The following is a 25,104-nucleotide window of genomic DNA, read 5'->3' as shown; positions in this document are numbered from 1 at the left end:
TGGAGTAGAAACAACATGGTGGTCAGATGATGCAGAAACAACATGGTGGTCAGATGGAGTAGAAACAACATGGTGGTCAGATGGAGTAGAAACAACATGGTGGTCAGATGATGCAGAAACAACATGGTGGTCAGATGGAGTAGAAACAACAAGGTGGTCAGATGGAGAAGAAACAACATGGTGGTCAGATGATGCAGAAACAACATGGTGGTCAGATGGAGCAGAAACAACATGGTGGTCAGAAACAACATGGTGGTCAGATGGAGTAGAAACAACATGGTGGTCAGATGGAGTAGAAACAACATGGTGGTCAGATGGAGAAACAACATGGTGGTCAGAAAGAAACAACATGGTGGTCAGATGGACCAGAAACAACATGGTGGTCAGATGGACCAGAAACAACATGGTGGTCAGATGGACCAGAAACAACATGGTGGTCAGATGGACCAGAAACAACATGGTGGTCAGATGATGCAGAAACAACATGGTGGTCAGATGGGAGTAGAAACAACATGGTGGTCAGATGGAGAAGAAACAACATGGTGGTCAGATGGAGTAGAAACAACATGGTGTTCAGATGGAGAAGAAACAACATGGTGGTCAGATGATGCAGAAACAACATGGTGGTCAGATGGAGCAGAAACAACATGGTGGTCAGATGGAGAAGAAACAACATGGTGGTCAGAAACAACATGGTGGTCAGATGGAGTAGAAACAACATGGTGGTCAGATGGACCAGAAACAACATGGTGGTCAGATGGAGTAGAAACAACATGGTGGTCAGATGATGCAGAAACAACATTGTGGTCAAATGGAGCAGAAACAACATGGTGGTCAGATGATGCAGAAACAACATTGTGGTCAAATGGAGCAGAAACAACATGGTGGTCAATTGGAGCAGAAACAACATGGTGGTCAGAAACAACATGGTGGTCAGATGGACCAGAAACAACATGGTGGTCAGATGGACCAGAAACAACATGATGGTCAGATGGAGTAGAAACAACATGGTGGTCAGAAACAACATGGTGGTCAGATGGAGTAGTAACAACATGGTGGTCAGATGGACGAGAAACAACATGGTGGTCAGATGGACCAGAAACAACATGGTGGTCAGAAACAACATGGTGGTCAAATGGAGTAGAAACAACATGGTGGTCAGATGGACAAGAAACAACATGGTGGTCAGATGGACCAGAAACAACATGGTGGTCAGATGGACCAGAAACAACATGGTGGTCAGATGGAGTAGAAACAACATGGTGGTCAGATGGACCAGTAACAACATGGTGGTCAGATGGACCAGAAACAACATGGTGGTCAAATGATGCAGAAACAACATGGTGGTCAGATGGAGTAGAAACAACATGGTGGTCAAATGATGCAGAAACAACATGGTGGTCAGATGGAGTAGAAACAACATGGTGGTCAGATGGACCAGAAACAACATGGTGGTCAGATGGAGTAGAAACAACATGGTGGTCAGATGGAGTAGAAACAACATGGTGGTCAGATGGACCAGAAACAACATGGTGGTCAGATGGACCAGAAACAACATGGTGGTCAATTGGAGCAGAAACAACATGGTGGTCAGAAACAACATGGTGGTCAGATGGAGTAGAAACAACATGGTGGTCAGATGGACCAGAAACAACATGGTGGTCAGATGGACCAGAAACAACATGGTGGTCAGATGGTCCAGAAACAACATGGTGGTCAGATGGAGTAGAAACAACATGGTGGTCAGATGGACCAGAAACAACATGGTGGTCAGATGGACCAGAAACAACATGGTGGTCAGATGGACCAGAAACAACATGGTGGTCAGATGGAGTAGAAACAACATGGAGGTCAGATGGACCAGACACAACATGGTGGTCAGATGGACCAGAAACAACATGGTGGTCAGATGGACCAGAAACAACATGGTGGTCAGATGGACCAGAAACAACATGGTGGTCAAATGATGCAGAAACAACATGGTGGTCAGATGGAGTAGAAACAACATGGTGGTCAGATAGAGTAGAAACAACATGGTGGTCAGATGGAGCAGAAACAACATGGTGGTCAGAAACAACATGGTGGTCAGATGGACCAGAAACAACATGGTGGTCAGATGATGCAGAAACAACATGGTGGTCAGATGGAGTAGAAACAACATGGTGGTCAGATGGAGAAGAAACAACATGGTGGTCAGATGATGCAGAACCAACATGGTGGTCAGATGGAGTAGAAACAACATGGTGTTCAGATGGAGAAGAAACAACATGGTGGTCAGATGGAGTAGAAACAACATGGTGGTCAGATGATGCAGAAACAACATGGTGGTCAGATGGAGTAGAAACAACATGGTGTTCAGATGGAGAAGAAACAACATGGTGGTCAGATGATGCAGAAACAACATGGTGGTCAGATGGAGCAGAAACAACATGGTGGTCAGAAACAACATGGTGGTCAGATGGAGTAGAAACAACATGGTGGTCAGATGGAGTAGAAACAACATGGTGGTCAGATGGAGTAGAAACAACATGGTGGTCAGATGATGCAGAAACAACATGGTGGTCAAATGGAGCAGAAACAACATGGTGGTCAATTGGAGCAGAAACAACATGGTGGTCAGAAACAACATGGTGGTCAGATGGAGTAGAAACAACATGGTGGTCAGATGGACCAGAAACAACATGGTGGTCAGATGGACCAGAAACAACATGGTGGTCAGATGGAGTAGAAACAACATGGTGGTCAGATGGAGTAGAAACAACATGGCGGTCAGATGGACCAGAAACAACATGGTGGTCAGATGGACCAGAAACAACATGGTGGTCAGAAACAACATGGTGGTCAAATGGAGTAGAAACAACATTGTGGTCAGATGGACCAGAAACAACATGGTGGTCAGATGGACCAGAAACAACATGGTGGTCAGATGGAGTAGAAACAACATGGTGGTCAGATGGACCAGAAACAACATGGTGGTCAGATGGACCGGAAACAACATGGTGGTCAGATAGAGTAGAAACAACATGGTGGTCAGATGGAGTAGAAACAACATGGTGGTCAGATGGAGCAGAAACAACATGGTGGTCAGAAACAACATGGTGGTCAGATGGAGTAGAAACAACATGGTGGTCAGATGGACCAGAAACAACATGGTGGTCAGATGGAGTAGAAACAACATGGTGGTCAGATGGAGTAGAAACAATATGGTGGTCAGATGGAGCAGAAACAACATGGTGGTCAGATGGAGTAGAAACAACATGGTGGTCAGATGGAGTAGAAACAACATGGTGGTCAGATGGACCAGAAACAACATGGTGGTCAGATGGAGAAGAAACAACATGGTGGTCAGATGGAGCAGAAACAACATGGTGGTCAGAAACAACATGGTGGTCAGAAACAACATGGTGGTCAGATGGAGCAGAAACAACATGGTGGTCAGAAACAACATGGTGGTCAGAAACAACATGGTGGTCAGATGGACCAGAAACAACATGGTGGTCAGATGGAGTAGAAACAACATGGTGGTCAGATGGACCAGAAACAACATGGTGGTCAGATGGAGCAGAAACAACATGGTGGTCAGATGGAGCAGAAACAACATGGTGGTCAGAAACAACATGGTGGTCAGATGGACCAGAAACAACATGGTGGTCAGATGGAGCAGAAACAACATGGTGGTCAGAAACAACATGGTGGTCAGAAACAACATGGTGGTCAGATGGAGCAGAAACAACATGGTGGTCAGATGGAGCAGAAACAACATGGTGGTCAGAAACAACATGGTGGTCAGATGGAGCAGAAACAACATGGTGGTCAGAAACAACATGGTGGTCAGATGGAGCAGAAACAACATGGTGGTCAGATGGAGCAGAAACAACATGGTGGTCAGATGGAGCAGAAACAACATGGTGGTCAGATGGACCAGGATGACTGGTGAGACCTTCTAGGTCTATTCAACATATAACAGGACATATAGGGAGGATGACTGGTGAGCCATCTACACAGCCACTAGACAGCCACTAGACCGCCATCTACAGACATTATACCGCCATCTACAGACATTAGACAGCCATCTACAGACATTAGACAGCCATCTACAGCCACTACACAGCCATCTACAGCCACTAGACCGCCATCTACAGACATTAGACAGCCACTAGACAGCCATCTACAGCCACTACACAGCCATGTACAGCCACTAGACCGCCATCTACAGGCATTAGACAGCCACTAGAAAGCCATCTACAGACATTAGACAGCCACTACACAGCCATCTACACAGCCATTAGACAGCCACTACACAGCCATCTACAGACATTAGACAGCCACTACACAGCCATCTACAGCCACTAGACCGCCATCTACAGACATTAGACCGCCATCTACAGACATTAGACTGCCATCTACAGACATTAGACAGCCACTAGACCGCCATCTACAGACATTAGACCGCCATCTACAGACATTAGACCGCCATCTACAGCCACTAGACCGCCATCTACAGCCACTAGACCGCCATCTACAGCCACTAGACCGCCATCTACCGACATTAGACAGCCATTAGACCGCCATCTACAGACATTAGACCGCCATCTACAGACATTAGACCGCCATCTACAGACATTAGACAGCCACTAGACCGCCATCTACAGCCACTAGACCGCCATCTACAGCCACTAGACCGCCATCTACAGCCACTAGACCGCCATCTACCGACATTAGACAGCCATCTACAGACATTAGACAGCCATCTACAGCCACTACACAGCCATCTACCGACATTAGACAGCCATCTACAGACATTAGACAGCCATCTACAGCCACTACACAGCCATCTACAGACATTAGACAGCCATCTACAGACACTAGACCACCATCTACAGCCACTAGACTGCCATCTACACAGCCATTCGACAGCCATCTACAGCCACTAGACAGCCACTGGACAGCCATCTACAGCCACTACACAGCCATCTACAGCCACTAGACCGCCATCTACACAGCCATCTACACAGCCATGAGACAGCCACTAGACAGCCATCTACTGCCACTAGACAGCCATCTACAGCCACTAGACAGCCATCTACACAGCCATTAGACAGCCACTAGACAGCCATCTACAGACATTAGACAGCCATTAGACAGCCATCTACAGACATTAGACAGCCATCTACACAGCCATTAGACAGCCACTAGACAGCCATCTACAGACATTAGACAGCCACTAGACAGCCATCTACAGACATTAGACAGCCACTAGACAGCCATCTACAGCCACTAGACAGCCATCTACAGCCACTAGACAGCCATCTACAGCCACTACACAGTCATCTACAGCCACTGGACAGCCATCTACAGCCACTACACAGCCATCTACAGCCACTAGACAGCCATCTACAGACATTAGACAGCCATTAGACAGCCATCTACAGACATTAGACAGCCACTAGACAGCCATCTACAGCCACTAGACAGCCATCTACAGCCACTAGACAGCCATCTACAGCCACTAGACAGCCATCTACACAGCCATTAGACAGCCACTAGACAGCCATCTACAGACATTAGACAGCCACTAGACAGCCATCTACAGACATTAGACAGCCACTAGACAGCCATCTACAGCCACTAGACAGCCATCTACAGCCACTAGACAGCCATCTACAGCCACTACACAGTCATCTACAGCCACTGGACAGCCATCTACAGCCACTACACAGCCATCTACAGCCACTAGACAGCCATCTACAGACATTAGACAGCCATTAGACAGCCATCTACAGACATTAGACAGCCATCTACACAGCCATTAGACAGCCACTAGACAGCCATCTACAGACATTAGACAGCCACTAGACAGCCATCTACAGACATTAGACAGCCACTAGACAGCCATCTACAGCCACTAGACAGCCATCTACAGCCACTAGACAGCCATCTACAGCCACTACACAGCCATCTACAGCCACTGGACAGCAATCTACAGCCACTGGACAGCCATCTACAGCCACTACACAGCCATCTACAGCCACTAGACAGCCATCTACACAGCCATTAGACAGCCACTAGACAGCCACTAGACAGCCATCTACAGCCACTAGACAGCCATCTACACAGCCATCTACAGCCACAGTTTTTCCCAGCCACCGTGCTTCTACACCTGCATTGCTTGCTGTTTGGGGTTTTTGTACAGCACTTTGTGACATCAGCTGATGTAAGATGGGCTTTATAAATACATTTGATTGACTGACTGATTAATCTACAGCCACGAGACACAGTGCCTTCAGAAAGTATTCATACCCCTTGACTGATTCCACATTTTGTTGTGTTACATGGATTTTTTTATGGATAAAAAAAAAAAATCACCAATCAACAAACAATAGCCCATAATGACAATGTGAAAACATGTTTTTATACATTTTTGCTTTGTTAAGTCAGATGAGGTACTGCGATGAACAGCAATCTTCAAGTTTTTCCAAGGATTTTCAATGGGATTCAAGTCTGGGCTTCTGCTGGGCCACTCAAGGACTTTAACATTGTTGTTCTGAAGCCATTCCTGTGTTGCTTTGACTGTATGATTGGGGTCATTGTCCTGATGGAATGTAAATCTTCGCCCCCAGTCTAAGGTCATTTTCACTCTGAAGCAGGTTCTCATCAAAGATGAGCCTTTATTTGTCTCCTTTCATTGTTCCCTCTATCCTTCCCAGTCTCCCAGTCCCTGCCGCCGAAAAGCATCCCCATAGTATGATGCCGCCTCCACCATGCTTCACGGTAATGTTAGACGGGTGATGAGCTGTGCCTGGCTTTCTCCAGACATAGTGCTTTGCATTCAGGGCAAATAGTTCACTTTTTGTCTCATCAGACCACAGATTCTTTTCCCTTATGATCTCGGTCTTTCACGTACAAACTCCAGGCGTTCGGTCATGTGCCCTTTTTTCTTAGGAGTGGCTTCCGTCTCACCACTCACCCATTGGTGAAATGCTCAAGGATTATAATAGCAAAGGGGTCTGAATACTTAGGTAACTTAGGTAAATTTCGGTATTTAATTTTCAATAAAAACCTGTTTTCACTTTGTCATGATGGGGTATTGTGATGTCATGATGGGGTATTGTGATGTCATGATGGGGTATTGTGATGTCATGATGGGGTATTGTGATGTCATGATGGGGTATTGTGTGTAGATGGGTGAGATTATCATTTTTTCAATGCGTTTCTAATTCAGGCTGTAAAATGTGGAATTAAGTCAAGGGGTATGAATACTTTCAGAAGGCACTGTACATCTACAGCCACAAGACATACAGAGATAAACTCAAAAAGGTCTGTCGTGGTTCTCAGTCCGGAATTACAGTACATGGTACATTTTATTTTTAAATTGTGGAATGACTCACTCTCTCGCTCCTTCTTCTTGATGCGTTTGCGTCGTCGGTCGATGGAGGCCACCTCAGACTTGAGGGACAGGTAGTGGTTCCTGATGTCCTGCAGCTTCTCCTGGAGGAAGGAGATCCTCTCCAGACTAGACATCTTGTCCAGGTCCGCTAGGTGAGGAGAGAAGAAGAGATATGAAGACCAGTTTCAGCGTGAGTTAGAGTGACAACAACATGTTTTAAAGGCCCAGCGCAGTCAAAAATTAGATTTGCCTGTGTTTTATATATATTTCCACACTATGAGGTAGGAAAAATACAGTGATATTGTGAAAATGACGATAATAAGTGTAAGTGCGGTTTGAAAAGACAACCTGAAATTTCAGCCTGTGTTGGTGGGATGGTGTTTTGGCCTGCCTGGTGACATCACCATGCAATAAATGTGTCAATACACCCAGAGTTCCCAAATCTTTCTGCCAATAACAGCTAGTCTTCCCCTCCTCAATCAGACCACTTCCAGAAAGACCTGGCTAAATTCTTGCTTGAGAAACAACATTTAGAAGTCAGGACTCAGTGGGATGGAGAGAAACAACATTTAAAGGAGAGGACTCAGTGGGATGGAGAGAAACAACATTTAAAGGAGAGGCACAACATTTAAAGGAGAGGACTCAGTGGGATGGAGAGAAACTACATTTAAAGGAGAGGACTCAGTGGGATGGATAGAAACTACATTTAAAGGAGAGGACTCAGTGGGATGGAGAGAAACAACATTTAAAGGAGAGGACTCAGTGGGATGGAGAGGAATAACATTTAAAGGAGAGGACTCAGTGGGATGGAGAGAAACTACATTTAAACGAGAGGACTCAGTGGGATGGAGAGGAACAACATTTAAAGGAGAGGTCTCAGTGGGATGGAGAGAAACAACATTTAAAGGAGAGATCTCAGTGGGATGGAGAGAAACTACATTTAAACGAGAGGACTCAGTGGGATGGAGAGAAACAACATTTAAAGGAGAGGTCTCAGTGGGATGGAGAGAAACTACATTTAAACGAGAGGACTCAGTGGGATGGAGAGAAACTACATTTAAACGAGAGGACTCAGTGGGATGGAGAGAAACTACATTTAAACGAGAGGACTCAGTGGGATGGAGAGAAACAACATTTAAAGGAGAGGTCTCAGTGGGATGGAGAGAAACTACATTTAAACGAGAGGACTCAGTGGGATGGAGAGAAACTACATTTAAACGAGAGGACTCAGTGGGATGGAGAGAAACTACATTTAAAGGACAGGACTCAGTGGGATGGAGAGGAACAACATTTAAAGGACAGGACTCAGTGGGATGGAGAGGAACAACATTTAAACGAGAGGACTCAGTGGGATGGAGAGGAACAACATTTAAAGGAGAGGTCTCAGTGGGATGGAGAGAAACAACATTTAAACGAGAGGACTCAGTGGGATGGAGAGAAACTACATTTAAAGGACAGGACTCAGTGGGATGGAGAGGAACAACATTTAAAGGACAGGACTCAGTGGGATGGAGAGGAACAACATTTAAACGAGAGGACTCAGTGGGGTGATTCTGACTACAATGCTAAACAACACAGTGTGCCGCATGTCAACTGTCTCTCTCTGTGAGGTCACACAGGGCTTTGCATCTCCTAAGCAAGTCTACTTGTACAGCGGGACGTAAATGGGATGGTACATGAGAATTCCTGTAGCTGGCGTATATCTGGAGGGGTTGGTGAGGCTGTGTAAACTGTCGCTGGTATCGAACCAAACTATCCAGACACACTGGAGTTACACGAACCAACTGTCATGTAATTGTAGTTGCAGTTTGCAAGCGACATCACAGGAAACTTTGCTTTTACATGAAGCGACTCAAAACGCGACTGAAATTGCACGCAACAGCCAATCAAATTGATTCTGTCATGTTTGAGAATTCTAAACTCACCCCATGTTGTTGTGCTGCATTACATTGTGGTTTCACAAATTATTTGCTTATCCACCCGTTTGGTTAGAGTAACAGCATGGATATAGACAAAATGCAGCCTGCACAATTTAGCTAGCTAGCCAAAATGACATTGTAAACACCAACACAGCTAAATGAGCGAGCAAGGAATTAAACAATTGTTAGCTAGCTAGCGAGATCGCACAGTTCATGGTGAACAATTTCAGTTGAAACTATATGGTGCTCTCTATGGTGCTCTCTATGGTGCGAGTGATCTCTGTGGTGCTCTCTATGGTGCGAGTGATCTCTATGGTTAGGGTGCTCTCTATGGTGAAGGTGCTCTCTGTGGTGCTCTCTATGGTTAGGGTGCTCTCTATGGTGAGGGTGCTCTCTATGGTGAAGGTGCTCTCTGTGGTGCTCTCTATGGTTAGGGTGCTCTCTATGGTGAGGGTGCTCTCTATGGTGAAGGTGCTCTCTGTGGTGCTCTCTATGGTGAAGGTGCTCTCTATGGTGAGGTTGCTCTCTATGGTGAAGGTGCTCTCTGTGGTGAAGGTGCTCTCTATGGTGCTCTGTATTGTGAGGGTGCTCTTTATGGTACTCTCTATGGTAAGGGTGCTCTCTATGGTGAGGGTGCTCTCTATGGTGCTCTCTGTGGTGAGGGTGCTCTCTATGGTGAATGTGCTCTCTAAGGTGCTCTCTATGGTGAGGGTGCTCTCTATGGTGCTCTCTGTGGTGAGGGTGCTCAAAATGGTGCTCTCTGTGGTGAGGGTGCTCAATATGGTGCTCTCTATGGTGCTCTCTGTGGCGAGGGTGATGGTGCTCACGCTCCCGATGATGTTCCCGACTGTGAAGATGGTGATGGTGGTCAGGGTCACCATGCTGCTTGTGGTACTTCTGGCTGGATGGAGGGGTGCGTCCCTGTCCCAGGCCGGGACACTTGGGCGAGATGGACCCCTTCATGTCAGCTGCACCATGGGTCTTGGAGACTGAAGACTTGGCTGTGCTCTCGCCCAATGACTGGTCTTCACTGTCACTGCTGTGGGCTGTAGGGGGGAGGATGAGGAGACCGAACAGACGGAATATATTAATTAGCTACAAGTGTAATTGTCATTTCAACAACTCATACAAGTAGATGAATTGCTTGTGCTTGGAGAGTTGTTAGAACGAACAGAAGACGTACTTCTATAAAATAACAACTGGTTCTACAGATTCTATAAAAGAACAACTGGTTCTAAAGCTTTTATAAAAGAACAACTGGTTCTACAGCTTCTATAAAAGAACAACTGGTTCTACAGCTTCTATAAAATAACAACTGGTTCTAAAGATTCTATAAAAGAACAACTGGTTCTACAGCTTCTATAAAAGAACAACTGGTTCTAAAGATTCTATAAAAGAACAACTGGTTCTACAGCTTCTATAAAAGAACAACTGGTTCTACAGCTTCTATAAAATAATCTTCCTGTGGTTCTGATCATTTCAGATGCCAGAAGGAGAGAGCAATAGGAGAGGTAGGAAGCCAGTCAGGGGCCATGTGTATCATGCATCTCAGAGTGCTGATCTAGGATCGGGTCCTCCCCCTATCAATATAATCTTATTCAACTCCTACTCTAAGACACATAATATATACTGGCCAAATTCACCAGCCCTAGCGTAGGCCTCAGATTCACCAGCCCTAGTGTAGGCCTCAGATTCACCAGCCCTAGTGTAGGCCTCAGATTCACCAGCCCTAGTGTAGGCCTCAGATTCACCAGCCCTAGCGTAGGCCTCAGATTCACCAGCCCTAGCGTAGGCCTCAGATTCACCAGCCCTAGTGTAAGCCTCAGATTCACCAGCCCTAGCGTAGGCCTCAGATTCACCAGCCCTAGCGTAGGCCTCAGATTCACCAGCCCTAGCGTAGGCCTCAGATTCACCAGCCCTAGCGTAGGCCTCAGATTCACCAGCCCTAGCGTAGGCCTCAGATTCACCAGCCCTAGTGTAGGCCTCAGATTCACCAGCCCTAGCGTAGGCCTCAGATTCACCAGCCCTAGCGTAGGCCTCAGATTCACCAGCCCTAGCGTAGGCCTCAGATTCACCAGCCCTAGCGTAGGGCTCAGATTCACCAGCCCTAGCGTAGGCCTCAGATTCACCAGCCCTAGCGTAGGCCTCAGATTCACCAGCCCTAGTGTAAGCCTCAGTAAACTAGTGGGTACTGTCACTCTCTTCCTTACCAGTTTTTCTGTTATTGTTCTTCTTGGGAGGCACTGAGCTCTTTCTGTTTGGCTTGGGTTTCTTTGCTGCTCCACCTGCCTGCTGTTCCTTCTGACGCTTGTGGCTGGCAGACACTGGAAGGAGAAGACAGGAGGACACGGGAAGGTGAAGACGGGAAGGACACGGGAAGGAGAAGACAGGAGGACTGTGAGAACATGATGCTAGTTTTGTCAGAGAGAGTAGAGAGAAGAGAGAAGAACAGGAGAGTATGTGGAGTCCCTTCAAATAAATACTTTATTCCCAAAGTGGGAGAATGAGGCAGAGAGACGGTGCCCGATGTGTATCTGAATCCCCAACAGGCGGTGCCCGATGTGTATCTGAATCCCCAACAGATGGTGCCCGATGTGTATCTGAATCCCCAACAGATGGTGCCCGATGTGTATCTGAATCCCCAACAGGCGGTGCCCGATGTGTATCTGAATCCCCAACAGATGGTGCCCGATGTGTATCTGAATCCCCAACAGGCGGTGCCCGATGTGTATCTGAATCCCCAACAGACGGTGCCCGATGTGTATCTGAATCCCCAACAGGCGGTGCCCGATGTGTATCTGAATCCCCAACAGACGGTGCCCGATGTGTATCTGAATCCCCAACAGGCGGTGCCCGATGTGTATCTGAATCCCCAACAGGCGGTGCCCGATGTGTATCTGAATCCCCAACAGGCGGTGCCCGATGTGTATCTGAATCCCCAACAGGCGGTGCCCGATGTGTATCTGAATCCCCAACAGGCGGTGCCCGATGTGTATCTGAATCCCCAACAGGCGGTGCCCGATGTGTATCTGAATCACCAACAGGCGGTGCCCGATGTGTATCTGAATCACCAACAGATGGTGCCCGATGTGTATCTGAATCCCCAACAGATGGTGCCCGATGTGTATCTGAATCACCAACAGATGGTGCCCGATGTGTATCTGAATCACTAAGCACTTCAGTAACTTTCTGTAATCTGTTGAAATAAAACTAGATGGAGAAGAAGTCCTCTGTAAAGGTATCACCTATGTACCCATTTGAATCGCCCTGCTTTGGTTCAAAATTACACACAACCATCATATGGACAGGCATTTTTGAGCACATCTACAATGTCAATTGTCTAATGTAGGCTATTGGACTGAAGGCTTTACCTATACTAGTACCATACAAGGCTAACAGAAAGCTTTAAAATATTGTAACAGGAACAAACTCTATTTATTTTGCTAATTTTATCTGTCAGGCATTTCCGTACTTACCTTTGTGTTCAGTGTTAGCTGAGGTTCCTTACCTTTGTGTTCAGTGTTAGCTGAGGTTCCTTACCTTTGTGTTCAGTGTTAGCTGAGGTTCCTTACCTTTGTGTTCAGTGTTAGCTGAGGTTCCTTACCTTTGTGTTCAGTGTTAGCTGAGGTTCCTTACCTTTGTGTTCAGTGTTAGCTGAGGTTCCTTACCTTTGTGTTCAGTGTTAGCTGAGGTTCCTTACCTTTGGCTTTGTGTTCAGTGTTAGCTGAGGTTCCTTACCTTTGTGTTCAGTGTTAGCTGAGGTTCCTTACCTTTGTGTTCAGTGTTAGCTGAGGTTCCTTACCTTTGGCTTTGTGTTCAGTGTTGTCGTGCCGACTGCTACTACTGAGCTCCAGACTACAGGTAGAGTTGGAGTGGCTGTGAGAGGAGGACAGGCTACCTGGACCGTCTAGGAGGGAGACTTTACTCTGCGAGGAGGGGGATCCTGCTCCCCCATGGTGGTGGGGCTCTCCCTGCTCCTGGTCTGGAAAACAAGAACTTCATTGATCCATACGAGACAGAAATCGGTCTTCTGACCAAAACCCACCACTGCTGACCCTGTTCCTCTCAACGTGTGTGTGTCTGGGGGTGTTGGGAAAGGCTGTTCTAAACCCAATGGACAATACAGTTGTGTTGTATTGATCCATACGAGATGGAAGTTCCCCCCCACACACACACACACACACACACACACACACACACACACACACACACACACACACACACACACACACACACACACACACACACAGTGAGTTACAGTGCATTCAGAAGGTATTCACCACACAGTGAGTTACAGTGCATTCAAGAAGGTATTCACAACACAGTGAGTTACAGTGCAGTGCATTCAGAAGGTATTCACCACACAGTGAGTTACAGTGCATTCAGAAGGTATTCACCACACAGTGAGTTACAGTGCATTCAAGAAGGTATTCACAACACAGTGAGTTACAGTGCAGTGCATTCAGAAGGTATTCACCACACAGTGAGTTACAGTGCAGTGCATTCAGAAGGTATTCACCACACAGTGAGTTACAGTGCATTCAGAAGGTATTCACCACACAGTGAGTTACAGTGCATTCAGAAGGTATTCACCACACAGTGAGTTACAGTGCATTCAAGAAGGTATTCACAACACAGTGAGTTACAGTGCAGTGCATTCAGAAGGTATTCACCACACAGTGAGTTACAGTGCAGTGCATTCAGAAGGTATTCACCACACAGTGAGTTACAGTGCATTCAGAAGGTATTCACCACACAGTGAGTTACAGTGCATTCAGAAAGTATTCACCACACAGTGAGTTACAGTGCAGTGCATTCAGAAGGTATTCACAGCCCTTCACTTTATTGTCGTGTTACAGCCTTCATTTAAAATTGATTTAGATTTTTTTGGGTCACCGGACTTCACACAATACCCCATCATTTTAAAACTAGAATTATGTTTTACAAATTCATACAAAATGAAAAGCTCAAATGTCTCGTGTCGAAGTATTCAACCCCTTTGTTATGACAAGCCTAAATAAGTTCAGGAGTACAAATTTGCTTAACAAGTCACATAATAAGTCACATAAAAACTCACTCTGTGCGCAATAATAGTGGTTAACATGATTTACGAATGACTACCTCATCTCTGTACTCCACAAATACAATTATCTGTTATGTCCCTCAGTCGAGTAGTGAATTTCAAACAAAGATTTAACCACAAAGATCAGGGAGGTTTTCCAATGCCTCACAAAGAAGGGCACCTATTGGTAGATGGGTAAAAAAAATAAAAGCAGACATTGAATGTCTCTTTGAGCATGGTGAAGTTATTCATTACACTTTAGATGGTGTATCAATACACCCAGTCACCACAAAGATACAGGCCTCATTCCTAACTCAGTTGCCGGAGAGGAAGGAAACTGCTCAGGGATTTCACCACGGGGCCAATGGTAACTTTAAAACAGTTAAGGAGTTTAATGGCTGTGATAGGAGAAACTTGAGGATGGATCAACAACATTGTAGTTACTCACAATATTAACATAAATGACAAGAGTGAAAAGAAGGAAGCCTGTACAGAATACAAATATTTGAAAACATGCATCCTGTTTGCAACGAGGCACTAAAGTAGTACTGCAAAAAATGTGGCAAAGCAATTCATTTTTTGTCCTGAATACAAAGTGTTATGTTTAGGGCAAATCCAATACAACACATAATTGAGTACCACTCTTCATATTTTCAAACATAGTGGTGGCTGCATCATGTTATATGCAGCATATTGAGTATGCTTGTACTCAATAAGGAGGGGATTTTTCCAGGTTAAAAAAAGAAACTTAACAGAGCTAAGCACAGGCAAATCCTCGAGGAAAACCTGGTTCAGTTCGCTTTTCACCTGGGAGATGAATTCACCTTTCAGCAGGACAATAACCTAAAACACAAGGCCTGCTGCCTCAGTTTGTATGGTGGCAATTTGCATATACTCCAGAATGTATATGCAAATCAGATTAATTGCAATTAATTGCAAAGTCCCTCTTTGCAATGCAGATGAACTGAATCCCCCCAAAACATTTCCACTGCATTTCAGCCCTGCCACAAAAGGACCAGCTGACATCATGTCAGTGATTCTCTCCTCAACACAGGTGTGAGTGTTGACGAGGACAAGGCTGGAGATCACTCTGTCATGCTGATTGAGTTTGAATAACAGACTGGAAGCTTCAAAAGGAGGGTGGTGCTTAGAATCATTGTTCAAACTCTGTCAATCATGGTTACCTAAAGAGAAACACGTGCCGTCATCATTGCTTTGCACAAAAAGTGCTTCACAGGCAAGGTTATTGCTGCCAGTAAGATTGCACCTAAATCAACCTTTATTGGATCATCAAGAACTTCAAGGAGAGCGGTTCGATTGTTGTGAAGAAGGCTCCAAGAGGGTCCAGCAAGCGCCAAGACCGTCTCCTAAAGTTGATTCAGCTGCGGGATCGGGGCACCACCAGTACAGAGCTTGCATCTCAATGCACAGTGAGGCGAAGACTTTTGGAGGATGGCCTGGTGTCAAGAAAGCCAGCAAAGAAGCCACTTCTCTCCAGGAAAAACATCAGGGATAGACTGATATTCTGCAAAAGGTACAGAGATTGGACTGCTGAGGACTGCTGAGGATTGGACTGCTGAGGATTGGACTGCTGAGGACTGGACTGCTGAGGACTGCTGAGGACTGGACTGCTGAGGACTGGGGTAAAGTCATTTTCTCTGATGAATCCCCTTTCCGATTGTTTGGGGCATCCTGAAAAAGCTTGTCCGGAGAAGACAAGGTGAGAGCTACCATCAGTCCTGTGTCATGCCAACAGTAAAGCATCCTGAGACCATTCATGTGTGGGACTGGGCTCATTCACAATTTTGCCTAAGAACACAGCCATGAATAAAGAATGGTACCAACACATCCTCCAGGGGCAACTTCTACCAACCATCCAGGAACAGTTTGGTGACAAACAATGCCTTTTCCAGCATGATGGAGCACCTTGCCATAAGGCAAAAGTGATAACTAAGTGGCTTGGGGAACAAAACATCAATATGGCCAGAAAACTCCCCAGACCTTAATCCCATTGAGAACTTGTGGTCAATCCTCAAGAGGCGGGTGGACAAACAGAAACCCACAAATTCTGACAAACTCCAAGCATTGATTATGCAAGAATGTGCTGCCATCAGTCAGGATGTGGCCCAGAAGTGAATTGACAGGATGCCAGGGTAGATTGCAGAGGTCTTGAAAAAGAAGGGTCATCACTAAAAATATTGACGCTTTGCATCAACTTCATGTCATTGTCAATAAAAGCCTTGACACTTATGAAATGCTTGTAATTATACTTCAGTATCCATAGTAACATCTGACAAAAATATCTAAAGACACTGAAGCAGCAAACTTTGTGGAAATTAATATTTGTATCATTCTCAAAACTTTTGGCCACGACTGTACATGGAGACTCCATGAGGGATCTGATCAGAACAGACCTCAACACCTACTACATGGAGACTTTATGATGGATCAGAACAGACCTCAACACCTACTAAATGGAGACTTTATGATGGATCAGAACAGACCTCAACACCTATTACATGGAGACTCCATGATGGATCAGAACAGACCTCTACACCTACTACATGGAGACTCCATGATGGATCAGAACAGACCTCAACACCTACTACATGGAGACTCCATGATGGATCAGAACAGACCTCAACACCTACTACATGGAGACTCCATGATGGATCAGAACAGACCTCAACACCTACTACGTGGAGACTCCATGATGGATCAGAACAGACCTCAACACCTACTACATGGAGACTCCATGATGGATCAGAACAGACCTCAACACCTACTACGTGGAGACTCCATGATGGATCAGAACAGACCTCAACACCTACTACATGGAGACTCCATGATGGATCTGATCAGAACAGACCTCTGATCAGAACAGACCTCAACACCTACTACATGGAGACTCCATGAGGGATCAGAACAGACCTCTGATCAGAACAGACCTCAACACCTACTACGTGGAGACTCCATGATGGATCAGAACAGACCTCAACACCTACTACATGGAGACTCCATGATGGATCAGAACAGACCTCTGATCAGAACAGACCTCTGATCAGAACAGACCTCAACACCTACTACATGGAGACTCCATGATGGATCAGAACAGACCTCAACACCTACTACATGGAGACTCCATGATGGATCTGATCAGAACAGACCTCTGATCAGAACAGACCTCAACACCTACTACATGGAGACTCCATGATGGATCAGAACAGACCGCTACACCTACTACATGGAGACTCCATGATGGATCAGAACAGACCTCAACACCTACTACATGGAGACTCCATGAGGGATCTGATCAGAACAGACCTCTGATCAGAACAGACCTCAACACCTACTACATGGAGACTCCATGATGGATCAGAACAGACCTCAACACCTACTACATGGAGACTCCATGAGGGATCTGATCAGAACAGACCTCAACACCTACTACATGGAGACTCCATGAGGGATCAGAACAGACCTCTACACCTACTACATGGAGACTCCATGAGGGATCAGAACAGACCTCTACACCTACTACATGGAGACTCCATGATGGTTCTGATCAGAACAGACCTCAACACCTACTACATGGAGACTCCATGATGGATCTGATCAGAACAGACCTCAACACCTACTACATGGAGACTCCATGATGGATCAGAACAGACCTCAACACCTACTACATGGAGACTCCATGATGGATCTGATCAGAACAGACCTCAACACCTACTACATGGAGACTCCATGATGGATCAGAACAGACCTCTGATCAGAACAGACCTCAACACCTACTACATGGAGACTCCATGAGGGATCTGATCAGAACAGACCTCTGATCAGAACAGACCTCAACACCACTACATGGAGACTCCATGATGGATCAGAACAGACCTCAACACCTACTACATGGAGACTCCATGATGGATCAGAACAGACCTCAACACCTACTACATGGAGACTCCATGAGGGATCAGAACAGACCTCTGATCAGAACAGACCTCAACACCTACTACGTGGAGACTCCATGATGGATCTGATCAGAACAGACCTCAACACCTACTACATGGAGACTCCATGATGGATCAGAACAGACCTCTGATCAGAACAGACCTCTGATCAGAACAGACCTCAACACCTACTACATGGAGACTCCATGATGGATCTGATCAGAACAGACCTCTGATCAGAACAGACCTCAACACCTACTACATGGAGACTCCATGATGGATCAGAACAGACCTCAACACCTACTACATGGAGACTCCATGATGGATCTGATCAGAACAGACCTCAACACCTACTACATGGAGACTCCATGATGGATCAGAACAGACCTCTACACCTACTACATGGAGACTCCATGATGGATCAGAACAGACCTCAACACCTACTACATGGAGACTCCATGAGGGATCTGATCAGAACAGACCTCTGATCAGAACAGACCTCAACACCTACTACATGGAGACTCCATGATGGATCAGAACCGACCTCAACACCTACTACATGGAGACTCCATGAGGGATCTGATCAGAACAGACCTCAACACCTACTACATGGAGACTCCATGAGGGATCAGAACAGACCTCTACACCTACTACATGGAGACTCCATGAGGGATCAGAACAGACCTCTACACCTACTACATGGAGACTCCATGAGGGATCTGATCAGACCTCTACACCTACTACATGGAGACTCCATGATGGATCAGAACAGACCTCAACACCTACTACATGGAGACTCCATGATGGATCTGATCAGAACAGACCTCAACACCTACTACATGGAGACTCCATGAGGGATCTGATCAGAACAGACCTCAACACCTACTACATGGAGACTCCATGATGGATCAGAACAGACCTCAACACCTACTACATGGAGACTCCATGATGGATCAGAACAGACCTCAACACCTACTACATGGAGACTCCATGAGGGATCTGATCAGAACAGACCTCAACACCTACTACATGGAGACTCCATGATGGATCAGAACAGACCTCAACACCTACTACATGGAGACTCCATGATGGATCAGAACAGACCTCAACACCTACTACATGGAGACTCCATGATGGATCTGATCAGAACAGACCTCAACACCTACTACATGGAGACTCCATGAGGGATCTGATCAGAACAGACCTCTGATCAGAACAGACCTCAACACCTACTACATGGAGACTCCATGAGGGATCTGATCAGAACAGACCTCTGATCAGAACAGACCTCAACACCTACTACATGGAGACTCCATGATGGATCAGAACAGACCTCAACACCTACTACATGGAGACTCCATGATGGATCAGAACAGACCTCAACACCTACTACATGGAGACTCCATGAGGGATCAGAACAGACCTCTGATCAGAACAGACCTCAAAACCTACTACATGGAGACTCCATGATGGATCAGAACAGACCTCAACACCTACTACATGGAGACTCCATGATGGATCTGATCAGAACAGACCTCAACACCTACTACATGGAGACTCCATGATGGATCAGAACAGACCTCTGATCAGAACAGACCTCTGATCAGAACAGACCTCAACACCTACTACATGGAGACTCCATGATGGATCTGATCAGAACAGACCTCTGATCAGAACAGACCTCAACACCTACTACATGGAGACTCCATGATGGATCAGAACAGACCTCAACACCTACTACATGGAGACTCCATGAGGGATCAGAACAGACCTCTACACCTACTACATGGAGACTCCATGATGGATCAGAACAGACCTCAACACCTACTACATGGAGACTCCATGATGGATCTGATCAGAACAGACCTCAACACCTATTACATGGAGACTCCATGAGGGATCTGATCAGAACAGACCTCAACACCTACTACATGGAGACTCCATGATGGATCAGAACAGACCTCAACACCTACTACATGGAGACTCCATGATGGATCAGAACAGACCTCAACACCTACTACGTGGAGACTCCATGATGGATCAGAACAGACCTCTACACCTACTACATGGAGACTCCATGATGGATCAGAACAGACCTCTACACCTACTACATGGAGACTCCATGATGGTTCAGAACAGACCTCAACACCTACTACATGGAGACTCCATGATGGATCTGATCAGAACAGACCTCAACACCTACTACATGGAGACTCCATGAGGGATCTGATCAGAACAGACCTCAACACCTACTACATGGAGACTCCATGAGGGATCAGAACAGACCTCAACACCTACTACATGGAGACTCCATGATGGATCAGAACAGACCTCAACACCTACTACATGGAGACTCCATGATGGATCAGAACAGACCTCAACACCTACTACATGGAGACTCCATGAGGGATCTGATCAGAACAGACCTCTGATCAGAACAGACCTCAACACCTACTACATGGAGACTCCATGAGGGATCAGAACAGACCTCAACACCTACTACATGGAGACTCCATGAGGGATCAGAACAGACCTCTACACCTACTACATGGAGACTCCATGAGGGATCAGAACAGACCTCTACACCTACTACATGGAGACTCCATGATGGATCAGAACAGACCTCAACACCTACTACATGGAGACTCCATGATGGATCTGATCAGAACAGACCTCAACACCTATTACATGGAGACTCCATGAGGGATCTGATCAGAACAGACCTCAACACCTACTACATGGAGACTCCATGATGGATCAGAACAGACCTCAACACCTACTACATGGAGACTCCATGATGGATCAGAACAGACCTCAACACCTACTACGTGGAGACTCCATGATGGATCAGAACAGACCTCTACACCTACTACATGGAGACTCCATGATGGATCAGAACAGACCTCTACACCTACTACATGGAGACTCCATGATGGTTCAGAACAGACCTCAACACCTACTACATGGAGACTCCATGATGGATCTGATCAGAACAGACCTCAACACCTACTACATGGAGACTCCATGAGGGATCTGATCAGAACAGACCTCAACACCTACTACATGGAGACTCCATGAGGGATCAGAACAGACCTCAACACCTACTACATGGAGACTCCATGATGGATCAGAACAGACCTCAACACCTACTACATGGAGACTCCATGATGGATCAGAACAGACCTCAACACCTACTACATGGAGACTCCATGAGGGATCTGATCAGAACAGACCTCTGATCAGAACAGACCTCAACACCTACTACATGGAGACTCCATGATGGATCAGAACAGACCTCTACACCTACTACATGGAGACTCCATGATGGTTCTGATCAGAACAGACCTCAACACCTACTACATGGAGACTCCATGATGGATCAGAACAGACCTCAACACCTACTACATGGAGACTCCATGAGGGATCTGATCAGAACAGACCTCAACACCTACTACATGGAGACTCCATGATGGATCAGAACAGACCTCAACACCTACTACATGGAGACTCCATGATGGATCAGAACAGACCTCAACACCTACTACATGGAGACTCCATGAGGGATCTGATCAGAACAGACCTCAACACCTACTACATGGAGACTCCATGATGAATCAGAACAGACCTCAACACCTACTACATGGAGACTCCATGATGGATCAGAACAGACCTCTACACCTACTACATGGAGACTCCATGAGGGATCTGATCAGAACAGACCTCAACACCTACTACATGGAGACTCCATGAGGGATCTGATCAGAACAGACCTCTGATCAGAACAGACCTCAACACCTACTACATGGAGACTCCATGATGGATCTGATCAGAACAGACCTCAACACCTACTACATGGAGACTCCATGAGGGATCTGATCAGAACAGACCTCAACACCTACTACGTGGAGACTCCATGATGGATCAGAACAGACCTCAACACCTACTACGTGGAGACTCCATGATGGATCAGAACAGACCTCTACACCTACTACATGGAGACTCCATGATGGATCTGATCAGACCTCAACACCTACTACATGGAGACTCCATGATGGATCAGAACAGACCTCAACACCTACTACATGGAGACTCCATGATGGATCTGATCAGAACAGACCTCAACACCTACTACATGGAGACTCCATGATGGATCAGAACAGACCTCAACACCTACTACATGGAGACTCCATGATGGATCTGATCAGAACAGACCTCAACACCTACTACATGGAGACTCCATGATGGATCAGAACAGACCTCAACACCTACTACGTGGAGACTCCATGATGGATCAGAACAGACCTCAACACCTACTACATGGAGACTCCATGAGGGATCTGATCAGAACAGACCTCAACACCTACTACATGGAGACTCCATGATGGATCAGAACAGACCTCAACACCTACTACATGGAGACTCCATGATGGATCTGATCAGAACAGACCTCTGATCAGAACAGACCTCAACACCTACTACATGGAGACTCCATGATGGATCAGAACAGACCGCTACACCTACTACATGGAGACTCCATGATGGATCAGAACAGACCTCAACACCTACTACATGGAGACTCCATGAGGGATCTGATCAGAACAGACCTCTGATCAGAACAGACCTCAACACCTACTACATGGAGACTCCATGATGGATCAGAACAGACCTCAACACCTACTACATGGAGACTCCATGAGGGATCAGAACAGACCTCTACACCTACTACATGGAGACTCCATGAGGGATCAGAACAGACCTCTACACCTACTACATGGAGACTCCATGATGGTTCTGATCAGAACAGACCTCAACACCTACTACACGGAGACTCCATGATGGATCTGATCAGAACAGACCTCAACACCTACTACATGGAGACTCCATGATGGATCAGAACAGACCTCAACACCTACTACATGGAGACTCCATGATGGATCTGATCAGAACAGACCTCAACACCTACTACATGGAGACTCCATGATGGATCAGAACAGACCTCTGATCAGAACAGACCTCAACACCTACTACATGGAGACTCCATGAGGGATCTGATCAGAACAGACCTCTGATCAGAACAGACCTCAACACCTACTACATGGAGACTCCATGATGGATCAGAACAGACCTCAACACCTACTACATGGAGACTCCATGATGGATCAGAACAGACCTCAACACCTACTACATGGAGACTCCATGAGGGATCAGAACAGACCTCTGATCAGAACAGACCTCAACACCTACTACGTGGAGACTCCATGATGGATCAGAACAGACCTCAACACCTACTACATGGAGACTCCATGATGGATCTGATCAGAACAGACCTCAACACCTACTACATGGAGACTCCATGATGGATCAGAACAGACCTCTGATCAGAACAGACCTCTGATCAGAACAGACCTCAACACCTACTACATGGAGACTCCATGATGGAACAGATCTGATACTACATGGAGACAGATGGATCTGATCAGAACAGACCTCTGATCAGAACAGACCTCAACACCTACTACATGGAGACTCCATGATGGATCAGAACAGACCTCAACACCTACTACATGGAGACTCCATGATGGATCTGATCAGAACAGACCTCAACACCTACTACATGGAGACTCCATGATGGATCAGAACAGACCTCTACACCTACTACATGGAGACTCCATGATGGATCAGAACAGACCTCAACACCTACTACATGGAGACTCCATGAGGGATCTGATCAGAACAGACCTCTGATCAGAACAGACCTCAACACCTACTACATGGAGACTCCATGATGGATCAGAACAGACCTCAACACCTACTACATGGAGACTCCATGAGGGATCTGATCAGAACAGACCTCAACACCTACTACATGGAGACTCCATGAGGGATCAGAACAGACCTCAACACCTACTACATGGAGACTCCATGAGGGATCAGAACAGACCTCTACACCTACTACATGGAGACTCCATGAGGGATCAGAACAGACCTCTACACCTACTACATGGAGACTCCATGATGGATCAGAACAGACCTCAACACCTACTACATGGAGACTCCATGATGGATCTGATCAGAACAGACCTCAACACCTACTACATGGAGACTCCATGAGGGATCTGATCAGAACAGACCTCAACACCTACTACATGGAGACTCCATGATGGATCAGAACAGACCTCAACACCTACTACATGGAGACTCCATGATGGATCAGAACAGACCTCAACACCTACTACATGGAGACTCCATGAGGGATCTGATCAGAACAGACCTCAACACCTACTACATGGAGACTCCATGATGGATCAGAACAGACCTCAACACCTACTACATGGAGACTCCATGATGGATCAGAACAGACCTCAACACCTACTACATGGAGACTCCATGAGGGATCTGATCAGAACAGACCTCTGATCAGAACAGACCTCAACACCTACTACATGGAGACTCCATGATGGATCAGAACAGACCTCAACACCTACTACATGGAGACTCCATGATGGATCAGAACAGACCTCAACACCTACTACATGGAGACTCCATGAGGGATCAGAACAGACCTCTGATCAGAACAGACCTCAAAACCTACTACATGGAGACTCCATGATGGATCAGAACAGACCTCAACACCTACTACATGGAGACTCCATGATGGATCTGATCAGAACAGACCTCAACACCTACTACATGGAGACTCCATGATGGATCAGAACAGACCTCTGATCAGAACAGACCTCTGATCAGAACAGACCTCAACACCTACTACATGGAGACTCCATGATA

General features: G+C 46.2%; 1 protein-coding gene across 1 annotated transcript in view; it reads right to left on the bottom strand.

Moving 5' to 3' along the window:
* arid4b (AT-rich interaction domain 4B) overlaps positions 1 to 25,104 on the bottom strand; it is a 232,979-nt gene that overhangs the window by 3,117 nt on the left and 204,758 nt on the right. Inside the window, exons 22-25 of the mRNA XM_046290716.1 lie at positions 13,109 to 13,288; positions 11,517 to 11,630; positions 10,134 to 10,352; positions 7,389 to 7,535 (exon numbers count right to left, since the gene is read on the bottom strand). Of these exons, the coding sequence (XP_046146672.1) occupies positions 7,389 to 7,535; positions 10,134 to 10,352; positions 11,517 to 11,630; positions 13,109 to 13,288 (660 nt within the window). The remainder of the gene's footprint in view (positions 1 to 7,388; positions 7,536 to 10,133; positions 10,353 to 11,516; positions 11,631 to 13,108; positions 13,289 to 25,104) is intronic.

The sequence above is a fragment of the Oncorhynchus gorbuscha genome, linkage group LG11 (assembly GCF_021184085.1).
Source record: "Oncorhynchus gorbuscha isolate QuinsamMale2020 ecotype Even-year linkage group LG11, OgorEven_v1.0, whole genome shotgun sequence".
NCBI classification, from domain to species: domain Eukaryota; kingdom Metazoa; phylum Chordata; class Actinopteri; order Salmoniformes; family Salmonidae; genus Oncorhynchus; species Oncorhynchus gorbuscha.
The sequence above is the reverse complement of the archived record's forward strand: the minus strand, read 5'-3'. Positions and strand labels throughout refer to the sequence as shown.